Source organism: Phallusia mammillata, chromosome 3, assembly GCF_965637545.1.
Source record: "Phallusia mammillata chromosome 3, kaPhaMamm4.hap1.1, whole genome shotgun sequence".
In the NCBI taxonomy this organism is placed as follows: domain Eukaryota; kingdom Metazoa; phylum Chordata; class Ascidiacea; order Phlebobranchia; family Ascidiidae; genus Phallusia; species Phallusia mammillata.
In genome coordinates this window covers 2,802,541-2,825,204 of record NC_137254.1, presented here as the reverse complement: position 1 = coordinate 2,825,204, position 22,664 = coordinate 2,802,541, and the positions used below count along the sequence as shown (strand labels likewise).

Genomic DNA, 22,664 nt, shown 5'->3' with positions numbered 1-22,664 from the left:
CAACCGTTCCGGGTGCTACCTTAAATTCTACTGTACACATTGCAGTGTTTCTCCTAATCAAAACTAGTTGGTTTTCGCCATAGGAAGAACTTTGGCTGGCACGAAACAATGATAGGTTGTATCACAACTTCCACTCCAAATTGGCAAGGAAGGGACAGCTTTAGCCACACATTTATTATTGTATTATGTAAAGTAAAAAAAATGAATTGTGTTACAACTGTTAGTAGATCATAAGAGTTGAATGACACTTTGCATGATGTTAATGCAATGTTCACACTTAGCTTATCAACACGATACAAACAGCGCATGCAAGGCTCATTCCTGTACTATTGCCAACGAATTCCAAAAAATGTTACGTATACTGAGGCCGCTGAACAGGCGGACAAGAGGAACTAGAAATGTTTTGTCATTATCTGCGAATCAACTCGTTAACAATTACCATGAAATAGCAGCTCAAAATGCATGTAACTGTACACGTCAGAGATAATAGAAAAAATAAGAAATTATACAACAACAGTGTTAAAATGGTAGCATCACCAGTGGCTTATAGCATCACCAGTGGTTAAATGAGCAAATGCCTTGATAAAAATAACTGAGTACTGCATAAAGAAGTGCAAAAGTCCACGAAATACTTTTTCCAACAAAGCAAAATATCGCGAGTATGGCGTGTCACATCCGTGTTTCAAAGTTTCGAAAGAGTTAATATGATCAAATTGGGACTGTTTCTATCATATAGCGACATATTTTGCTTAATTGGAGGAAAAGTTACGCAAGAAATGGAAGTGGTTCTGTGAACTTTCTAAGTTCTTTTTGAACAGAAGAGAATACAGTGCTTTTATAGTTACTATTTGCTCTTGCAAGTATCAAACAAAGATTTTGGTTTGGTTCATACACGAGGCTTCGTTGAATGACTTTTTAAGAGCTTACCTCGAATTAAATGCAACGAATTATTCTAGAAACAACACTAATGTTAAAATCGGTTTACAAGCAACATTATTGTTTAAAAATACTCAATTCAGATAACTACAAATACAGAGAGAATGAAAATAACCAGAACAATTAAAACATCAAAGAAAACTAGTTGTTTGAACTTCCACCCCCTTCTCGGTTTAAACTTTGACCTCCGCTATAATTTTAAGTTTCGACTCTTTGTGGATTTGCTGTAACCTGCTGCTCCGGCCCGATACCAGCATTGCACATGCGCAACAGGATTTCCTGTCTGGTGTCGTCATCCATGACGCAGTACAGCAGAAAGACGACGATTCCCTGCAAACCGTTCACCAAGCTGTGCATGTACATGAACACCTCGTTCGAAATCTCGTTCCCGATTCCTGAAACATACGATATAGGTTTATTAAATTTAAATCACCAGGTAAAAAGTAATCAATCTAACTCCTAAAATGTATATGTGTGTGGACAAACTCACCTGTAAAGAAAGCCAATGCCCAAGTTCCACCGAGCATCAGAAACAGTAGGAAAAAAGACTTTGCTGCTCTCAACGCATCTCCTGTGCCTGGATCTTCTCCTCTGTTCCGCATCTTTTTCGAGTTCAGCATCACATGTGTTGTTTTCAGGACAATCCCGAAGTTGATGAGAAGGACGAGAGCAAGAGGAGCGACCACCGTTGTGTAGAAGATCGGAGTACCAGGTGTCAACCAGCATCTGTCGTACTTGAGAATCGGAATAAACTCGTTACATTGCTCATACATTGGTTGGTTCTTCATGTAGATACCAAGGGATAATCCCGCAGCCATAGATATTCCCACTATAAAAGCGGGAACAATCCAACCAAGCACCAAAAAGACTTTTAGACGTTTTGATGATTCCTGAGTTCGAAACTCAACTGGAAACGAAGTCGCCATGAAGAGTCGAATTCCTTCCACCAGTAACCACATTCCTAAAACAAACAATGCGTTGAATACCACAGGGTTATCTCAAATTAGCTGCTTTGTCGAGTTTTGTTCAGTCGACATTTACGCGTAGCGCCATTGACAAATTTTTAATGCCTAAAATGACCTAGTTTTCTAATCACCTAACGACAGCAACAGATATTGATTGACAGCTGTCACCATCACACAAGTAACCTCATTTAAGACGGCAAGATCATGTGATATGTTGATGACGTGGAAGAGCAGCAGAGCCAAAGACAAGCTGATTTGAACGGGAACCCGATCTCCGCTGTGTTTCGACTTGTAGAGGATTATTATAGTGGCGACCAGAAAAATGATGGATGCTGATTCAGTGGCGTAAGATGTAATCTAAAAACAAATATTGATGGCTTGTTATTGTCTCTTAGTTAAACTATTCGGCTGAATGTTTACCTTGACGCTGTTTGGTATTTTGGTGGATTGGACCGCAAGTAGAACGGTGAAAAGAGTGAGATGGTTGCACTTGCAAGTAACGTTGCCTGTTACGTCATCAGTAATTGTTTCGCAACCACGATTCGAGTACTTCTTTTCAACTCCATCGAAGAAGAGACAGATTGGTTCCAGTTTGTTGATCATCAGGTTGGTCTCGTGTTTCTTTTGGGCTATGATTTCCGTGCAGAAAATCTTTGGTGACGTTGGGGGTCCAATGAAAGTAACATTTCCAGGAAGTTGATCGGTGACTTGATCGGTAGATGATCGTTTGCGACGTGAGTTGAGGAAGCTATCCGCGTTCCAACCAACTATAGCGATATAGGTAGTGTTCAAGGTAGCTATGTAGTGCGTCGTGGCGAGAGAACCGGATTCGGTGGTTTCAGTCTGTGCGGATACTGTTGTGTTTATCTTGAAGACAAACACTGCAACCACGAGTCGTCTTGTCTCGTATGTTTGTAAGGTGAAGTCGATGTGAGTTGATCCAAGTTGTAGGTTTGAATTGTATTCACTTTTATTTTGGTTGACTAGTTCTATGCATAATTGGGAGTTGTCATGATTTTCTTCGATTTTATCTCCAGGTTTTATTTTTCTTGCTCTGTTCAGCAGTAAACTTTCAATCGATTCCAAGTCTTCTACACTTGCAGGGTTCAAGTTCGATGCTTGTTCGTTCAACTTAGGAATATCTTTAAAATATTAATGTTTGAATGTTGGTTAGAAAGCAAAATGCAAAACAATGTTTCAAGTTTTACCATTTCCAGTATTAAGTATACGAATTTTCAGCAAAAAGACACAAGGCAACATCTGAATGTAAAACATTGCAACGTCTTGAAGGTTTATATTGTTAGCGTCAATTAAATAAAAGAATGAATGCCCCAGAAGGGACGCAACTTGATGACACACAACAAAAAGTAAGTGGCAAGCGACGTTATAAAGCAATTATTCGGTGATAAAACGCTAGGGAATTGGAGATAGACAATTTGCTTTAGATTCAGATATCGGTTTGTATATTCTTGCTGGAAGTATGTAGAACTGTAAGTTGTGTATCTAATGCGACTGTTAATGTGTAACGTTTTAAATAGTTTATTAGACATTATTTAAAACTGTTTTGTTTGTAAGTTACTTCTTTAAGTTGTATGTGAAGAAACAAATCATTGAATATGTTAGTGATAATGTTAGTGATAGTTGTCTCTAGAATTGTTGTCTGCATTTCCATTGTGGTCGTTTTCTGTCGAGTTTTTGTTGTAACTGCCAAAGTGGCAAATCGTAAAGTGTTGTTTGAAAAATCATTGATAAACGAAAACACACCAGCATTAGTATAGTGAAAACTTAACGCTGCAACGAAACACATTGCAAAACTGAGTAGGGTAGGAAACTCAAAATTGCTCTTTGCGTTGGATTTTCCTGTTGTGTTTTTTTTTGCGTCGGGACGTGTCGACAAGGAGGGCGCATTTGCCCTCTTGAAGTTTTAATGTAAGTTACTTCAAATGTAGAATAATAGCCTATTTGGTCGAAAAAGCTGATGAATGAAAATGTATCATGCTTTTTGTGGAGTAGAGAAAGTCATCAAAATGCAAATTTAACGAAATCTGCCATTTTTACGTATGTGGTGTTTTTCCATAAACTCTGACGTTTACTGCATTTCGAACAGGGAAAATAGTACAAGTAATAAAAGCGTGATTGGCGCGTGGATACGTAGCAATTTTTTACACCAAAGTGTGTTGCTCTTCTAGACAGCGCAATCGTACATTAAATAATGTTTGCCTAACATAATTGTAAGATGTGTTATGTTTGTGTAGCAATTTTTTGAAACCTCCTGTAAAATGTTTACTTTTAGTGTTGTGATTGTAATTTTACCTGATACCACAATTGTTGTCACTGGAATTGTTGTTGGAGTCTGTATTTCCACTGTTGTTGTTCTATGTCGGTTTTCGGTTGTATCTGCAAAAGTTGTAAGTATGGAAATAATGTTTGAAACATCGTAAATTAATGAAAACGCATCAGTAATGAAAAATGCAAAAAAAAAAACACTTACTGCAATAGTGGGAAAGGTTGAGACATTGTGTTGGGAGTGAGTTTAGGTATATTGCTGCTGGATATAGGATATCAGCAGGAACACCTTAGTACAGTATGTGTTTAGGTAAACTGATATGAGGTTTTAAGTACTTTGTAACACTACATACGGATCTGTTCGTAAATTAAATGGTAAAAATAACGGCCGAAATAGACGTAGATATCGTTGATATCCCTTATAATGGCATGTGCATTTGCAGAAACGTTTGGAATATAAAGAATACCGCCTTTTACGTCTTTTCTGTCCGTTATTTTCATCATTATGTTTAAAGTAATTCTAAGAAAACCTAAGTACATTATAAGGTTGAGCAGGACATTTGTCAGTAAATAAACTTACTCATATGTTGTTATCGTTTAGAACAGGGGTGGCCAACCTTCTACATACCATTCGCCAACTTTTTAACATACTGTGTTGGATGCCCAATAAATGCCTCGTAACCCCACCATTTTATGACTACTTCTTGCATATAGAGAGAAAGAGAAAGAAACAACTTTTGCATGAAAAGGATAGTAATACAAAATAAGAATAGTGGAAATAAAGATATGTTTGAATAATGTTGTGCATGAACATATATATGTATATATATATATATAACAGGACTGACTTACTTTATTTATTTATTAGTATATTAATTTGATTTTCATGATTATCAAAAAAGAAGGTAATGCGCCACGTATGGCGCATGCGCCATAGGTTGGCCGCCACAGTTTTAGAAGAATGCAAACGACAGGTAGTTAATTCTACTGGTAATTTGTCACACCCACTTACATGCTTCATAGTGTTTGATGAAAATCTGGAAATCTTGTTGAACTGCGAAACCTGTATTATAATATACAGATTATGTGTGCTTTATGTTTTCTATAAATATTATTCACAAATGCACACACAATTTCTAAGCGTACCTATATATTTATACTAGATTTCATATTTTATCCCAAAATTGCTGTCACCTGTTACACTACAGGTAATACAATTACCTGTGTAGTGAAACACCCCCTGATTGGTCACATATAGTTCAACGTTCGAATGTAGTAACCAAACAACTTTGAGAGCTTTTTCCGCATTATAAACTTTGACCATTCACAAACCTGTTGGAGTCTGATCAATGAATTGCATTTTCACTTTCACTGGTACATTTGCAGGAAGTATTTCTGTCATACAACACCTCACTCCGACACATTTGGATTCTACGGCAAAAAAGGTTTGCTGTTGCATCATAAAGTGCCTTAAAACCACATTAACTAAATTTATATTGCTATTGGAGAAAAAACTAACTTCATACCTGATGTGTTAAGACGGTTGATACTGGCAACATTCCCTGCAATGTAATGCAATATGTAGTCGCAATATGTAAACTATTTTTTCTTACAAGTTGCAATAAACGCAATCCCACACATATCGGATACTTATTTATAATGTCCGAATATGTATTTGCGAAGCGGTCAGTCCAACTAATTATTTCTAGTATCTACTAGACCAGAGTGCACAGGCTGCGGTATGAGAAACGGGGATATGCGACCGTGAACATGTATGCCAAAACATATCAACTATCGGCTGTGACTTTATGTGTCATATATTTGGGTTTCAAAACTGCTCTAAATAAAAATGGTGGGACGTAAACCGTTTTTATTTTTTTGTTTAGCTTTGTTTAGTAGCGAAATGTGTACGTATTTTTGGTACGCCGATTGTGTGAAAACAATGCGAAAAAAGGTACCACGCGCGTCACAATATAAATGGTGACGTTAGAAAGAATAAAGACTAATCGCTAGGCTGTTCTGTTCAATTTGTGCATCGAGTTAGAAATTATGTTTAGCTTTTTAGGCGCCATTAGATGGTATATAACAAGATAAACCTTATTCTTAACATCAGCATTTTGTTAACCAGAAAAGAAGACACTCGCATACATGTGGTTAAAATGGTATCTGAGATGCGGTCGTCATAGCGAAAAGATTGTGGAGCCATGTACCACACCCATCAAATTTTAAATGCATCGTTTATATACTATTTCAATGCATGGCGAGCGGATTCCACATATCATTTAATAATATATGCTTTAGGCTTCCTTTAACCAACGTTTTCTACTTACACCATCCCTTACTCCCATCGAAGACTAGTAGTGTTTCTTGGTAAGGTGCAAACACTGGAAACAAATCCGTTATTTATGTTACGAAAGTTTTTAGTAATTCCTAACTTGATCAATTTAGGCGTTATGGCAAGAACTTTAAATTTAGTTTCGTAAATTTTTTCTATGTTTTGTTATAACTGACAACTACAAGCCTTAATGACTCAATACTCGAGACTTTAGGTTGTCACACTACTTTATCAGTTTGTTCGATATAATGTTTGACACGACGAGTTTGACAAGGAAGAAAAAGGCGCAAAGTTACAATGCATAACTTGCTGGTTTACAATTGATCATAAGATTAACGTTCAAAACTTTCAAAACAGTAACGGCCACCGTATAAAAACAGTATACAAAATGATGCAGAAATAAAACAACCAACTTCGTTGAGTTTTGTTACATACGTTAGATTAATGATATTTTTTTCATGTAAAACTCACCACATGTGATGTTTTCTTTGGAATAATACTGACAACGAAACACTGTGCAGTTTCGCGGACCAAGATCTGAAAATAAGAACAACAGAAAATTTAAGTCGTAATGGCTTTGAATCCGGAAATTGATCGCTGCAAGCTGAATATAATCTTTCAATTTGCCTTTTACTGCATAAAGTTTATTACACGCGCAATGTTTTAGACTTAGAGGTTTTAGTTGTAAATTGCCTTGCGCCTTGACAAATTGTTTTCTGCTAATACAACATTTTTGCTCGAATTCTAATCAGCGTCAAATTTTATTTAAATATCCATTTTTATAACAAAGTTTAAAAAGTAAAATTTTTAGACTGTCATTTGATTACTTAACTTATATTATATCTTTGTACGCAACATTTAACTGACCGCAAAATTCCGTTGGATACTGTTGATAAGTTTCATGAAGCAACATGACGACGAACAACAGCAGTTCAACTAGACGAGCTTTCTTGTGAGTCAGTTCCATATTCTCAACAGTCACATACGCTCTGCTAAACGCCTGTTACTTAAAACCAAAACTACACTCAAGTTATCTTTTGCAAGATAAAGCGTTTTGGCAAAGTCTGATGTGGTCGACCTAAAACAAATGTAAAATTACCATTCGTTCATCGCTGCATATTTCTTGCATGTCACCTTAGGTTATAGATAGCGTTCATATGTTTACAGTTCCGTTTTGTCATGAATACCTACAAGCTTAGTGACGTGTGGCTATTAAACCATTTCTGCGTATTTAATAGCACAAAATTGAGAAGGCACACTGTAGTGAAATATTGAATCTGACATATAATGGAAATGATTTATCGTGTTTGTAACTTGCTGATGTTATATTTAACTCAACAATAATAAAATACCTTTACGTCAGAAATGCAGGTACTACATTGCCAATAATAAATCGCCAAAGAATGTGTGGTATAGAAGTCCCAACATAAAATTTTTTGTTTTTCAAAGCAATGCCGTTGTGTTTTATCTTTTTGTTATTTTGTACGATAACGATTTTTTTCTCACCGATGTTACACGTTTCTGGTAACAATCAACATTTCAACTACACTTTCAAAAAATGCGGTGTGGTAATAACTTGCTTCATTCAATATTTGGTTGCTTTAAAATTTGGGTTTTTTATTAGCCGAAAATCATGAAGGAAAAATGTAACCCAGAGCACTTATTTTGCAGCCACCAATTGACCAGTTGAAACATCCGCCACAGACCGCTCACATGCCTCCTGAATGTTGTCTTCCTTAATCGCGTACGTTACCTGATGTCCGTTGTAGGTGATAATGTTTACCACGTTCGGCGCTGTACAGATTAGTTTATGTCCTTGTAATGTTCCGTAACTGCTCTTGGGTTGGAAACCACATCATTAGTCGTGTCTTGTCGAATTATTTTGCTATATATTTAAATACTCAATATTTTTGTAACAAATCGTTCTACTGGTATGTGTATAGCAGAAGGAATTTGGAGTGTCAAGTTTAAGGTCTTAGTTTGTTATTTTAAAACGCTTAGCTCTTCTACTCGGCACTGGAAATTGTCAATTTCGACACTTGCACTCAAACGATTATCGAATATGATTTTTTTTAACCTTGCAAGTCATTTCTTGTTATCCGATTTTAGCTAGTATTGTGATTAAATTTAGTTCTCGAGATTATTTTAATTTAAGTTAATCATTTTTGTTTAGAGAAAAATGTATATAAATGCCATATGCGCTCTTTGATTTCTAGTAAATAAACGTTTTCAAAATATATAAACGTGGAAGATAAAATAAATCCTAAAGCACTATTTATTGACAAGAAGACTGTTAAAAAACATCAAAACACAGACCACTTTATATTTGTACTTCGTTGACCGCGTGCGTCATCTTGTGTCAGTTTGTCTGTTATAATATTTACCACAAGTTGTATGTTTAGTTGACTTTTTTGCTTGGTGAAAGACAACATACCGACACGATTGCACTTAAACAATCACCAATCTGAAAATAGCTGCGTTAAAACGTTATGGAGTACAAAACAGTGGAGACATTTTCCTGCTTCGTGTCGTCACCCATAATGCGTTTGATATCTCGTTCCTAATTTCTGCAAAAACATCGGTTGTCAAATTGCATCATTGGTTGTCAAATTGCAAAAAAATACTGTAAATGTTAAATACCACCTCTGTAGGAAGCCAACACCCGAGGGACGCCGAGCAATGGGAAGAGTAAGATAAATAACTTCGCCGCTCTCAACCTTCTCCTCTGTTCCGTGTCGTTTTGAGTGCAACATCATTTGGGATTGGTTGGTATTGGGGCGTAACTGTCGTGTGATGGTGTTTTTACATTTTTAAGACTTAAACTCGGTATAGTGTTAAATGCACGCTCTAATCGTTCCGTAAATTGTTAACCATGTGTCTCATATCGTTGGATTTTGACTTACACTTGCCTTTTTAGGGATGGGTATGTTTTATCGTGTACTGGTTTGTTGTTTAGTTTCCACGCAACGAATTGGTCAGTTTATTGGCACAAAGGTGCCATATCCAAAGTTAGTGTTTGCGTATTCAACCTTTCCGGGTGTTACCTCGAATGCCACTATACACATTGCAGTCTTTCTCCTAATCTTAACTAGTTGGGTTTTGCCATATGAAGAACTGTGGTTGGCACGAAACAATGATAAGTTCTGACAATATTTCCACTCCAACCTTGCAAGGAAGATACACCTGTAGCCACACACGTTTATTATTGCATTATGTAAAGTAAAAGAATGCAATGTGCTAGTTACTAGCAGCTAGTACAATTGTCAGTAGAGTTGAATGACATTTGTATCGACACGACACAAACAGCGCATGCAAGGATCATTCATGTGCTATTGCAAACGAATTCCCAAAATTTTACGTATACTGAAGCCGTTCAACAGGCGGACAAGAGGAACTAAACATGTTTTGTCATTGCCTGCGAACCAACTCGTTAATAATTACCATGAAATAGCAGCTCAAAATACATGCAACTGTACGCGTCAGAGATAATTGCAAAGGAAGAAAATATACTACAACAGTGGTAATTGTGGCATTGTTTGGAAAATTGTATATTTATGCTTTCAAAGATGGCAATAATTTACTCATTTGGTTGTTTATAGCAACACCAGTAGTTAAATACACAATGCTTTAGTAAAAAGAAATGAGTACTGCATAAAGAACTGAAAGAGTTCACAGAACCACTGCCATTTTTTTCATTGAAGCAAAATATCGCGAGTATTGCGTGTCTGACCCGTGTATAAGAGTTTCAAGCAGTTTAATGTTATCAAATTGCGACTGTTTTATCATATAGCGACATAATTTGCTTGGTTAACGAAAAGTTATGCATGAAATGGCAGTGGTTCTGTGGATGTTTTAAGTTCTTTATGAACAGAAAACAATGCTTTGCTTTAATTGTTAATATTTGCTCTTGCAAGTATCAAACAAAGATTTTGGTTTGCGATCAACTCAAATCGCGATAAGCCAACAACGGTGTTACAACACTCTTACACGTCAAGCATTTCTTATATACACCACAAGCATTTAACGGTCGCAGGGAAATGCACAAAATGGCGACTATAGTTTGACCCACAGCTCATGCACGAGGCTTCGTTGAATGACTTTTTAAGAGCTTACCTCGAACTAACTGCAACGAATTATTCTAGAAACAACACTAATGTCAAAATTGGTTTACAAGTAACATCATTGTTTAAAAATACTAAATTCAGATAACTACAAATACAGGGAGAATGAAAATAACCAGAACAATCAAAACATCAAAGAAAACTAGTTGTTTGAACTTTCACCCCCTTCTCGGTTTAAACTTTGACCTCAGCTATAATTTTAAGATTCGACTCTTTGTGGATTTGCTGTAACCTGCTGCTCCGGCCCGATACCAGCATTGCACATGCGCAACAGGATTTCCTGTCTGGTGTCGTCATCCATGACGCAGTACAGCAGAAAGACGACGACTCCCTGCAAACCGTTCACCAAGCTGTGCATGTACATGAACACCTCGTTCGAAATCTCGTCCCCGATTCCTGAAAAATACGATATAGGTTTATTAAATTCAAATCACCAGCTAAAGTAATTAATCTAACTCCTAAAATGTATATGTGTGTGGACAAACTCACCTGTAAAGAAAGCCAAAGCCCAAGTTCCACCGAGCATCAGAAACAGTAGGAAAAAAGACTTTGCTGCTCTCAACGCATCTCCTGTGCCTGGATCTTCTCCTCTGTTCCGCATCTTTTTCGAATTCAACATCACATGTGTTGTTTTCAGGACAATCCCGAAGTTGATGAGAAGGACGAGAGCAAGAGGAGCGACCACCGTTGTGTAAAAGATCGGAGTACCAGGTGTCAACCAGCATCTGTCGTACTTGAGAATCGGAATAAACTCGTTACATTGCTCATACATTGGTTGGTTCTTCATGTAGATACCAAGGGATAATCCCGCAGCCATAGATATTCCCACTATAAAAGCGGGAACGATCCAACCCATCACCAAAAAGATTTTTAGACGTTTCGATGATTCCTGAGTTCGGAACTTAACTGGAAACGAAGTCGCCATGAAGAGTCGAATTCCTTCCACCAGTAACCACATGCCTGAAACAAACATTGCGTTGAATACCACAGGGTTATCTCAAATTAGCTGCTTTGTCGAGTTTTGTTCAGTCGATATTTACGCGTAGCGCCATTGACAAATTTTTAATGCCTAAAATGACTTAGTTTTCTAATCACCTAACGACAGCAACAGATACTGATTGACAGCTGTCACCATCACACAAGTAACCTCATTTAAGACGGCAAGATCATGTGATATGTTGATGACGTGGAAAAGCAGCAGAGCCAAAGACAAGCTGATTTGAACGGGAACCCGATCTCCGCTGTGTTTCGACTTGTAGAGGATTATTATGGTGGCGACCAGAAACATGATGGATGCTGATTCAGTGGTGTAAGATGTAATCTAAAAACAAATATTTATGGCTTGTTATTGTCTGTTAGTTAAACTATTCGGCTGAATGTTTACCTTGACGCTGTTTGGTATTTTGGTGGATTGGACCGCAAGTAGAACGGTGAAAAGAGTGAGATGGTTGCACTTGCAAGTGACGTTGCCTGTTACGTCATCAGTAATTGTTTCGCAACCACGATTTGAGTACTTCTTTTTAACTCTATCGAAGAAGAGACAGATTGGTTCCAGTTTGTTGATCATCAGGTTTGGCTCGTGTTTCTTTTGGGCTATGATTTCCGTGCAGAAAATCTTTGGAGGCGTTGGGGGTCCAATGAAAGTTACATTTCCAGGAAGTTGATCGGTTACTTGATCGGTAGATGATCGTTTGCGACGTGAGTTCAGGAACGTATCCGCGTTCCAACCAACTATAGCGATGTAGGTTGTGTTCAAGGTAGCTATGTACTGCGTTGTGGCGAGAGAACCGGATTCGGCGGTTTCAGTCTGTGCGGTTACTGTTGTGTTTATCTTGAAGACAGACACTGCAACCACGAGACGTCTTGTCTCGTATGTTTGTAAGGTGAAGTCGATGTGAGTTGATCCAAGTTGTAGGTTTGAATTGTATTCACTTTTATTTTGGTTGACTAGTTCTATGCATAATTGGGAGTTGTCATGATTTTCTTCGATTTTATCTCCAGGTTTTATTTTTCTTGCTCTGTTCAGCAGTAAACTTTCAATCGATTCCAAGTCTTCTGCACTTGCAGGGTTCAAGATAGCTGCTTGATCGTTCAACTCAGGTACATCTCAAAAAATGAACGTTTGAATGTTGGTTAGAAAGCAAAATGGAAAACAATGTTTTGAGTTTTACCACTTCCGGTATTAAGTATACGAATTTTCAACAAAAAGACACAAGGCAACATCTGAATGTAAAACATTGCAACGTATTCAAGGTTTATATTGTTAGCGTCAATTAAATAAAAAAATGAATGCCCCATGAGGGACGTAACTTGATGACACACAACAAAAAGTAAGTGGCAAGCGACGTTATAAAGCAATTATTCGGTGATAAAACGTTAGGTAATTGTAGATAGACGATTTGCTTTAGATTCAGATATCGGTTTGTATATTCTTGCTGGAAGTATGTAGAACTGTTAGTTGTGTATCTTATGCGATTGTTTTAAATAGTTTTTTAGACGTTATTCGTTTAATATGTATTATTTAGAACTGTTTTGTTTGTCAGTTACTTATTTAAATTGTATTTGAAGAAACAAATCATTAAATATGTTAGTGATAATGATTTGCTTTTAGAATTACCTGTTGAAACAGTTGTTGTCTCTAGAATTGTTGTCTGCATATCCATTGTGGTCGTTTTCTATCGAGTTTTTGTTGTAACTGCTAAAGTGGCAAATGGTAAAGTGTTGTTTGAAAATCATGGATAAACGAAAACACACCAGCATTAGCATAGTGAAAACTTAACGCTGCAACGAAACACATTGCAAAACTGAGTATGGCAAGAAACTCAAAATTGCACTTTGCGTTGAATTTTCCTGTTTTGTTTTTTTGCGTCGGGACGTGTCGACAAGGAGGGCGCATTTGCCCTCTTGACATTTTAATGTAAGTAACTTCAAATGTCAAATAATAGCCTATATGGTTTGAAAAAGCTGATGAATGAAAATGTATCATGCTTTTTGTGGAGTAGAAAAACTCATCAAAAAGCAAATTTAACGAAATCTGCCATTTATACGTATGTGGTGTGTTCCATAAACTCTGACGTTTACTGCATTTCGAACGGGGAAAATAGTACAAGTAATAAATGCGAAATTGGCGCGTGGGTACGTAGGTATTTTTTACACCAAAGTGTGTTGTACTTCTAGACAGCGCAATCGTACATTAAATAACGTTTGCTTAACATAATTGTAAGATGTGTTATGTTTGTGAAGCATTTTTTGACTCCTCCTGTAAAATGTTTCCGTTTAGTGTTGTGATTGTAATTTTACCTGATACCACAATTGTTGTCACTGGAATTGTTGTTGAAGTCTGTATTTCCACTGTTGTTGTTTTATGTCGGTTTTCGGTTGTATCTGCAAAAGTTGTAAGTATGGAAATAATGTATGAAACATCTTAAATTAATGACAACGCATCAGTAATGAAAAATGCAAAAAAAAACACTTACTGCAATAGTGGGAAAGGTTGAGACATTGTGTTGGGAATGAGTTTAAGTATACTGCTGCATGAAATATGAAATCAGCAGGGACACCTTAGTACATTGTGAGTTTAGGTAAACTGATATGAGGTTTCAAGTACTTTGGAGCACTACATACGAATCTGTTTGTAAGTAAAAAAACGGCCGAAATAGACGTAGATATCGTTGATATCCCTTATAATGGCATGTGCATTTGCCGAAACGTTTGGAATATAAAGAATACCGCCTTTTACGTCTTTTCTGTCCGTTATTTTCATCATTATGTTTAAAGTAATTCTAAGAAAACCTAAGTACATTATAAGGTTGAGCTGGATATTTGTCAGTAAATAAACTTACTCGTATGTTGTTTTCTTTTAGAAGAATGCAAACGATAGGTAGTTAATTCTACTGGTAATTTGTCACATCAACTTACATGCTCCATAGTGTCTGATGATAATGCTGACATCTTGTTGAACTGCGAAACATGTATTATAATATACAGATTATGTGTACTTTATGTTTTCAATAAATATTATTCACAAATGAATACACTATTGATGCGTACTTAAGAATTTATACAACATTTTATATTCTACCACAAAATTGCTGCAAAATCTGTTACACTACAGTTAATACAGCTAACACCTTGTAGTGAAAACACATTCAGTATGGTCAAATATAATGTGCATTTGAATAGATTTGTGCTAACTTAAAAACTAACCGACAAAATACCCTCAATTTTTAATAGCAATAACCCAGTGATTTGGAGTTTTTTCCACATTATCAAAACTTCTTTAATGTTAAACAAACTTGTTGGAGTCTGATTGATGAATTGCATTTTCACTTCCACTTTGCCTCCACTTTCAAGTATTTCTGTCATACAACACCTCGCTCCGACACATTCGGATTCTACGGCAAAAAAGGTTTGCTGTTGCATCATAAAGTGCCTTAAAACCACATTAACTAAATTTATATTGCTATTAGAGAAAAAACTTCATACCTGATGTGTTAAGACGGTGGATACGGGCACCATTCCCTGCAATGTAATGCAATGTGTAGTCGCAATATGTAAACTATTTTTTCTTACGTTGCACTAAACGCAATCCCACACATATCGGATACTTATTTATAATGTCTGAATATGTATTTGCGAAGAGGTCAGTTCAACTAATTATTTCTAGTATCTACTAGACCAGGGTGCACAGGCTGCGGTCTGAGAAACGAGGATATGCGACCGTGAACATGTATGCCAAAATATATCAACTGTCGGCCGAAACTTTATGTGTCATATATTTGGGTTTCAAAACTGCTCTAATCAAAATGATGGGCGGGAAAAAAGTTTGTTTAGTAGCCATATGTGTACCTATTTTTGGTACGCCGATTGTGTGAAAACAATGCGAAAAAAGTACCACGCGCGTCACAATATAAATGGTGACGTTAGACAGAATAAAGACTAATCGCTAGGCTGTTCTGTCCAATTTGTGCATCGAGTTAGAAATTATGTTTAGTTTTTTAGGCGCCATTAGATGGTATATAATAAGATAAACCTTATTCTTAACATCAGCATTTTGTTTACCAGAAAAAGAAGACACTAGCATGCATGTGGTTAAAATGGTATCTAAAATGCGGCCGTCATAGCGAAAAGATTGTGGACCCATGTACCACACCCATCAAATTTTAAATGCATCGTTAACACACTTTTTAAATGCATGGTGGACGTATTCCATATATCATTTAATAATATATGCTTTAGGCTTCCTTTAACCAAAGTTTTCTACTTACACGCTCCCTTAATCCCATCGAAGACCAGTAGTGTTTCTTGGTAAGGTGCAAACACTGGAAACAATTCCGTTATTTATGTTACAAAAGTTTTTAGTAATTCCTAACTTGATCAATTAAGGCGTTAGTGCAAGAACTTTAAATGTAGTTTCGCAACTTTTTTCTATGTTTTGTTTTAACTGACAACTACAAGTCTTAATGACTTAATACTCGAGACTTTGGTTTGTCACACTACTTTATCAGTTTGTTCGATATAATGTTTGACACGACGAATTTGAGAAGAAAAAAAAACGCAAAGTTACAATGCATAACCTGCTGGTTTACAATTGATCATTAGATTAACGTTCAAAACTTTCAAAACAGTAAACGGCAACCGTAAAAAAAAACATACAAAATAATGCAGAAATAAAACAACCAAATTCGTTGGGTTGGTTTAGATACGTTACATTAATGATATTTTTTTCATGTAAAACTCACCGCATGTGATGTTTGCGTTGGAATAATACTGACAACGAAACACTGTGCAGTTTCGCGGACCAAGATCTGAAAATAAGAACTACAGAAAATTTAAGTCGTAATGGCTCTGAATTCGGGAATTTATCGCTGCAAGTTGAATATAATTGACTTTATACTGCATAAAGTCTATTACACGCGCAATGTTTTAGACTTAGAGGTTTTAGTTGTAAATTGCATTTCGCCTGGACAAATTGTTTTCTGCTAATACATTATTTTTGCTCTAATTTTATTAAGCATCAAATTTTATTATTAACGAAGTCAAAAAATAAAAATAATTATACTGTCATTTGACTACTTAACTTATATTAAATCTTTGTACGCAACATTTAACTGACCGCAAAATTCCGTTGGATACTGTTGATGAGTTTCATGAAGCAACATGACGACGAACAACAGCAGTTCAACTAGACGAGCTTTCTTGTGAGTCAGTTCCATATTTTCAACAGTCGCATACGCTCTACTAAACGCCTGTTACTTAAAACCAAAACTACACTCAAGTTATCTTTTGCAAGATACAGCTTTTTGGCAAAGTCTGATGTGGTCGACCTAAAACAAATGTAAAATTACCATTCGTTCATCGCTGTATATTTCTTGTGTGTCACCTAAGGTCATAGATAGCGTTCATATGTTTACATTTCCGTTTTGTCATGAATTACTGCAAGCTTAGTGACGTATGGCTATTATACCTTTTCTGCGTATTTAATAGCACAAAATTTAGAAGGCACACTGTAGTGAAATAGTGAATCTGACATATAATGGAAATGATTTTTCGTGTTTGTAACTCGCTGATGTTATATTTAACACAACAATATAAAACAAGCTTCAGGCCAGAAGTGCGGATACTGTATTGCTTGTTATAAATCGCCAAAGAATGCGGGATATACAATGCCCCTAAAAAATTGTATTTAAAAGCAATGCACATGCTTTTTAATGAGATGTTTTTTTTTTTCTCACTAATGTTACACGTTTCAACTAACATTTCAACTAGTCTTTGAAAAATGCGGTTCAACACCTTGTGTTCCAGTTCTGGTTGTTTCAAAAGTTTAGTCTTCTCATGAGCCCAATGTTAATGAAAAGAAAAATGAAACTCAAAGCACTTATTTTGCAGCAACCAATTGACCACCAGTTCAAATATCCGCCGCAGAAAATTGACCACCAGTTCAAATATCCGCCTTACGATAAGAACATTTCTTATGTGAGGGAAAAACTGCAAACACGCGAAATACAACAACAATTGATATCAAAAATGAAACCTAAGCATTTCTAACTTCCTCCAGTCGTCAGTGATAGCTTTATAGCAACATTTTTCCACATGTAAGGTTTAGTCTATTTGATAGTAAATTCACTACTAGCAACGAATTGTAACTATTACGGTTAAAACATTGTAAACAGGCCTGACAATTTTTCATCTTAACTTAATGACTTTTACCATTTGAAAACTGAAATTAAAATCTGTTGGTAAGTGTTCCAATTACTCCATTAGCTTTGAACGTTTTCAACAATTTAATATTTTTGAGTTATTCCATCCGACATTTCATACACCAAGTACTAGACTTTTAATAACCTGAATTGCGAAAGTAATGTACATGCACAAATCATTCCATAGAAATCGAAAAAAGCGACACGTATAGAAATCGTAGCCCACACTTGATTTTGTCACATGTTTTATCGTGCACGATTTTTAGTGAATGAAATGAGTAGGTTCACGTTCAAGACTTCCGTATACGATGCTATTAAGATGTTTGTATATATTATAAAGATCCAGCAAGATCTATACACTATAGTAAGTACAAAGACGTAATAGGAAAGAAGCAATGAAACTGGTTGTCCTGTTTCTGTTATTTCTGTGTGTAAGTGTTACAATGGTAAGTTGTTGTTTTTGTCTTTATGTTAAAAATGTAGTTGTACAGTTTTTTTAATAAGTTATTAATGCGATTGTATACAGTAGTATACAGCACTGAAAATGTGTTTTTTAGGCAAGAAGACCTTGGTATTGCAAAAGGTATTGTCGCCGTAATTGCTCCACCAACTTATCAATATTTGGTAAAGAGAACCGTATTGCTTGTCAGGTTTTGTGTTCTCATACATTTTTCTTAAATTTGCATGTTTTATTTCTGTTGCTATGGCGTTGGCCTGTCAGTGTGCTTTCTGCCCCTTTTTTGTTTGTGTTGTTTTTGTATTCTATGTTTCTCTTTTTGTAGTAAGTTAATATGTGTGTAACTGCACTTGTTTTCTTAGTCTTATGTTGGTTTGATTTTTTGTCTGATGGACAAAAATTTCTTCAGTTTTTCGTGATTTTACTTATTTCCCTTTTTTCATATTTTGAACAGATGATCGATTTTTGTGTCAGTCTTTTTTCCGACTATCTTGCACATTATTGTATTGTACAGGAAAATGGTTGTGCATATTCTGCAGAAGGCGTGGATTCTGCTACACCTGGTCTGGCCCTGTCTACAAACTCTGGGGGCGACCAAATCGATCCACAAGAAAATGAATTCCTAATTCTATTGAAATACTATTGTGATTTGCTGTAAATCAAAACAATAAACGGAAACTTATCTTTTGTGTACAACCTGAAATCCTAGGGGCGTATTGTTTTGTTGTTTGAACAAAACAAACAAAAACACTTTTAATGCATTATGAATTTGATTTAATTTTATTTAATGGTCCTTTAGCTTGTTGCGTTTTAAATTGTTTCGCAAACATTTGAAACTTTTTTTCAATATTTCAATACATACAACCTGATGCCATCTATGTGTTAACAGCCTCAAGTATAGAAATCATACAGCAGACTGCTTTTTCAGTAGAATCACGTTTATTACTTCCGTAAACGACTTTCTCAAGATCTTTAATCCTGCGTCGTCATTCATTTCAAACATACAGCGTAGTATATAGAGTCACTAAGAAATTACTTACAGCAGTAGTTGGCAACCGCCGGTCCGCGAGGAGTTCGTTACCGGTCCGTATATTTTTTCAAGTTAAATGCTATAAAACATTTTGCCTATTTATGCCGGGGATGATAAACTAATTTAGGCGTTTTTGCTAAATATTTGTAGTTTTTTGAAGACCGATCCGCAATAAAATTTTACTTTCAAGCAGTGCAAAAAAGGTTGCCGACCCCTTACAGCACTACAGCAAGAATGAAGTATATTGTTTTGTCGCCCCCTGAAAGATCTGTTCGAATTCCCAAATCTGCTGAAATAATTCCGTAACTTAACCACTCTGATTTCTACGAACCGAAAACAGTGAACTGTGAATTTTGTTACACCAAAACACAAGTTTTATTTGTTGGTTCTATTTGGTGATTGTTTGTTTTTCATCTTTAGTCCCACAACGTACTGAGCTTTACAGCTTAGGCAGTTGCTAAACACTGCAAAAAAATGAACAATTTTGAATTTAACGGATGATCAAAACCAACAACTTTAAAAACGTAAAATAGTGTTTTGTGGGTAAGAAATTGGCTTACTTATTGTGAATCCAAATTCAGCGCAATTCTTGGCGCAGTAGCATGGCCAGTACTGTAAACACAATACAAACATCAACTTTAATTAGTGAACTAATAATCCAGTGTTTTGTCAAATGTACGATGTGCACGCCTAAAGCGGGTTCCCTAACAAACTCATGCAGTCAACCATGACCACGGGCACGAATTTACAAGTCAAAAAACAGGTTTCCTAACGAGCTTTGTGTTGTCAACCGTTGCGTTTGTTACTTGCACAAACTTGTAAGCTTAAGGCTAATTTCCTTACAAGCTTCGTACAGTCAAGCATATACGTTGTTAAGCACTACTTTGACCGCAAAAGACAGAAAAATTTATGTATCTGCAAAGTATTAGCAGTTAGCACAATTTAACCTGTGCTGTAGCTGAATGGCAAGACAAAGGCAACAATAAACAACATCAAACATGTTTTGGACATTACTGATGATTTCTCATAATGTTTCTGTGCAGATTCTTGGTTGATCAGCTCTGTCGGCTTCTATCGATACAAACATTTCCCATATGTCTTTGAACAAAAAACTGCAAACACGCGAAAAACAACGATTATCATCAAAAATGAAATCTAAGCATTTTGACTTCCTCCAGTCGTAAGTGATGGATTCATAGCTGCACGTTCCCACATGAAAGGTTTAGTCTATTCTTGTTTTGCACACACGGGAAATGTTTACACCATGTAAAGATAGTAATGTACTGACTATTCTACCTAGACTAAATGCAATCTGGTTTAAACAATTGGTAATCACCTTCAACGATCAAAACTTACTTGATACTGTTATTGTCATTTCAAATCGGACAGCTTTTGCCCTGGTTAGATTGTAGGTTTTTATAGGGTAAGGGTGGTACATTAAGAAGAACGGTGTGGTACCATGCGATATTTAGTGCAACCCTTAATGCTACCATACACTTTAAGACTACAGAAGTAAATAGGGCTGTATTTAGTATTCATAGCCATGTAATATGGGTGTGGAACACGGTAGGTTTTTACTATACAGCTAAGGATTGTACAGTTTTTGCGTGCACGACTTTGCAAGCCTAAAACGGATATTCTAATGAATTTCGTGCTGTTGACGTTACTGCTTATTCTTTGCACGACTATACCCACATGCGAGTAGTAACTATAATATGTGGTAAGTTTCACTGTAGCTGTACGCTGTACCAACATTTTTCAACTTTGTAAGCAAGGATAACAATTTAAGTTATCACATCGTAAAAGTCATTGAGGTAGTTAAGGTGATAATTTGTCCGGCATATTTACATGTTTTAGCCGTAGAATTTACAATTCGCTGCTAGTAGTTAAATTACTATCAAATAGACAGGACCTTACATGTGGAAACATGTAGCTATGAAGCTATCACTTACAACTGGAGGAAGTCAGAAATGCTTAGGTTTAATTTTTGATATCAACTGTTGTTGTTTTTCGCGTGTTTGCAGTTTTTGACTAAAGATATCCCTTGTGCTCAAATGGGAAATGTTCATATCGTTTAGAAGGCGGTAACGATTTGATTAACCAGGCATCTGCTCAGAAAATAGTATGAAGAAATCATCAGTAATGTACAAAGCATGTTTGATGTTGTTAATTGTTGTCTTTGTCTTGTCAAGTCATTCAGCTACAGCGCAGGTACAATTGTGATAACTGCTACTTTGCAGATACATTACTCTTTTGCAGGCAAGTAGTGCTTATAGCAGCGTATATGCCGGACCGTACGAATCTTGTAAGGAGCTTACAAGGTTGTGCATATAACAAGCACCGTGTTTGACTCCACAAAGCTCGTTAGGAAACCTGCTTTTTGGCTGGTAAATTCGTGCCCGTAGTCATGGTTGTCAACATGAAGTTTGTTAGGAAATATGCTTTAGGTGTGTAAAGTCGTACATTTAAAAAAACATTGGATCATTAGTTTTTCTAACAAAAATGTTTTTCTAGTGGCCCAAAACTGCCTGACCTGTAAAGCCCGAGGGCTCTGCGGTTCCAAAGATCAAGAGCAAACAAACACCAAATAGAACCAACAAATAAAATATGCACTAAAGCAGCAATAAAGGAAATTTGTTGGTGGAAATGATTATTTTTTAGGTATCAGAGTAACTGAGTTGAGCTGAGCTAGGTTAAGTTTATTTCGCTTGGTGAAAGAAAACATAGCGACACAATTGCATTAGTTGCATGGGTTGTTAGTTGCTTTTATTTCGGAAAATAGCAATTTAGATATTTTGTAACAATCACTTGCTTTTCTTCAAATTGATTTCAGCTTAAGAAGTCTTTAGCTTTGCATAGTGGCCAAACCGTTTGGCACATTCTTTATAACCTCGGCAGTCTATCTGTGACCAGTGACGAACTTTTTTGTCTTGCTGATACACTTACAGTACAAGAAACAAACCATAGAAATCTGTAACAGCGACATTTGCACTTAATGAACGCTTTAAATGTGCAATTGCTTTTGGGCCACTAAATTAACGACATTGCGTTTGATAAATGATGAAAAGGCAAAACACAGTTTATCTGTTATTATATGGCAAAAACGGTGATATTTTCAGTGTGATGCGGCTATTGTTACAAATCAAGCAGGTTTCTGTTTTGACATCAATTTATTTGATTGGTCTGTTTGCAGTTTTGCAACCTGCTACAAATGACCGGATATCCCATTCATTAAAAAGCCAACCCGTTTTGCGCATATGGGAAATGTTCGTATCGTTCAGAAGGCGAATGCCAACTGATCAACTAAAAACCTGCAAAAAATCGCATCCGTATAA

At 36.2% G+C, this 22,664-nt stretch overlaps 2 protein-coding genes across 2 annotated transcripts; both read right to left on the bottom strand.

Moving 5' to 3' along the window:
* Nucleotides 1-216: 216 nt before the first annotated feature.
* Nucleotides 217-7,489, bottom strand: LOC145218187 (uncharacterized). The gene is made up of 10 exons (XM_080085585.1): nucleotides 7,390-7,489; nucleotides 6,994-7,059; nucleotides 5,714-5,749; nucleotides 5,520-5,618; nucleotides 5,200-5,250; nucleotides 4,215-4,298; nucleotides 2,322-3,043; nucleotides 2,033-2,258; nucleotides 1,427-1,897; nucleotides 217-1,331 (listed from the first exon to the last, which is right to left on the bottom strand). Exons 1-10 carry the CDS (start codon nucleotides 7,487-7,489, stop codon nucleotides 1,135-1,137), a joined length of 2,052 nt encoding a protein of 683 aa, XP_079941711.1. The 3' UTR covers nucleotides 217-1,134.
* A 3,174-nt stretch (nucleotides 7,490-10,663) lies between these two features.
* LOC145218186 (uncharacterized) lies at nucleotides 10,664-16,858 on the bottom strand. The gene is made up of 11 exons (XM_080085584.1): nucleotides 16,759-16,858; nucleotides 16,385-16,450; nucleotides 15,911-15,964; nucleotides 15,129-15,164; nucleotides 14,861-15,037; nucleotides 14,562-14,603; nucleotides 13,944-14,027; nucleotides 12,028-12,749; nucleotides 11,739-11,964; nucleotides 11,133-11,603; nucleotides 10,664-11,039 (listed from the first exon to the last, which is right to left on the bottom strand). The coding sequence occupies exons 1-11, from the start codon at nucleotides 16,856-16,858 to the stop codon at nucleotides 10,843-10,845; spliced, it is 2,175 nt and encodes a 724-aa protein (XP_079941710.1). The 3' UTR covers nucleotides 10,664-10,842.
* Between the last annotated feature and the right edge of the window lie 5,806 nt (nucleotides 16,859-22,664).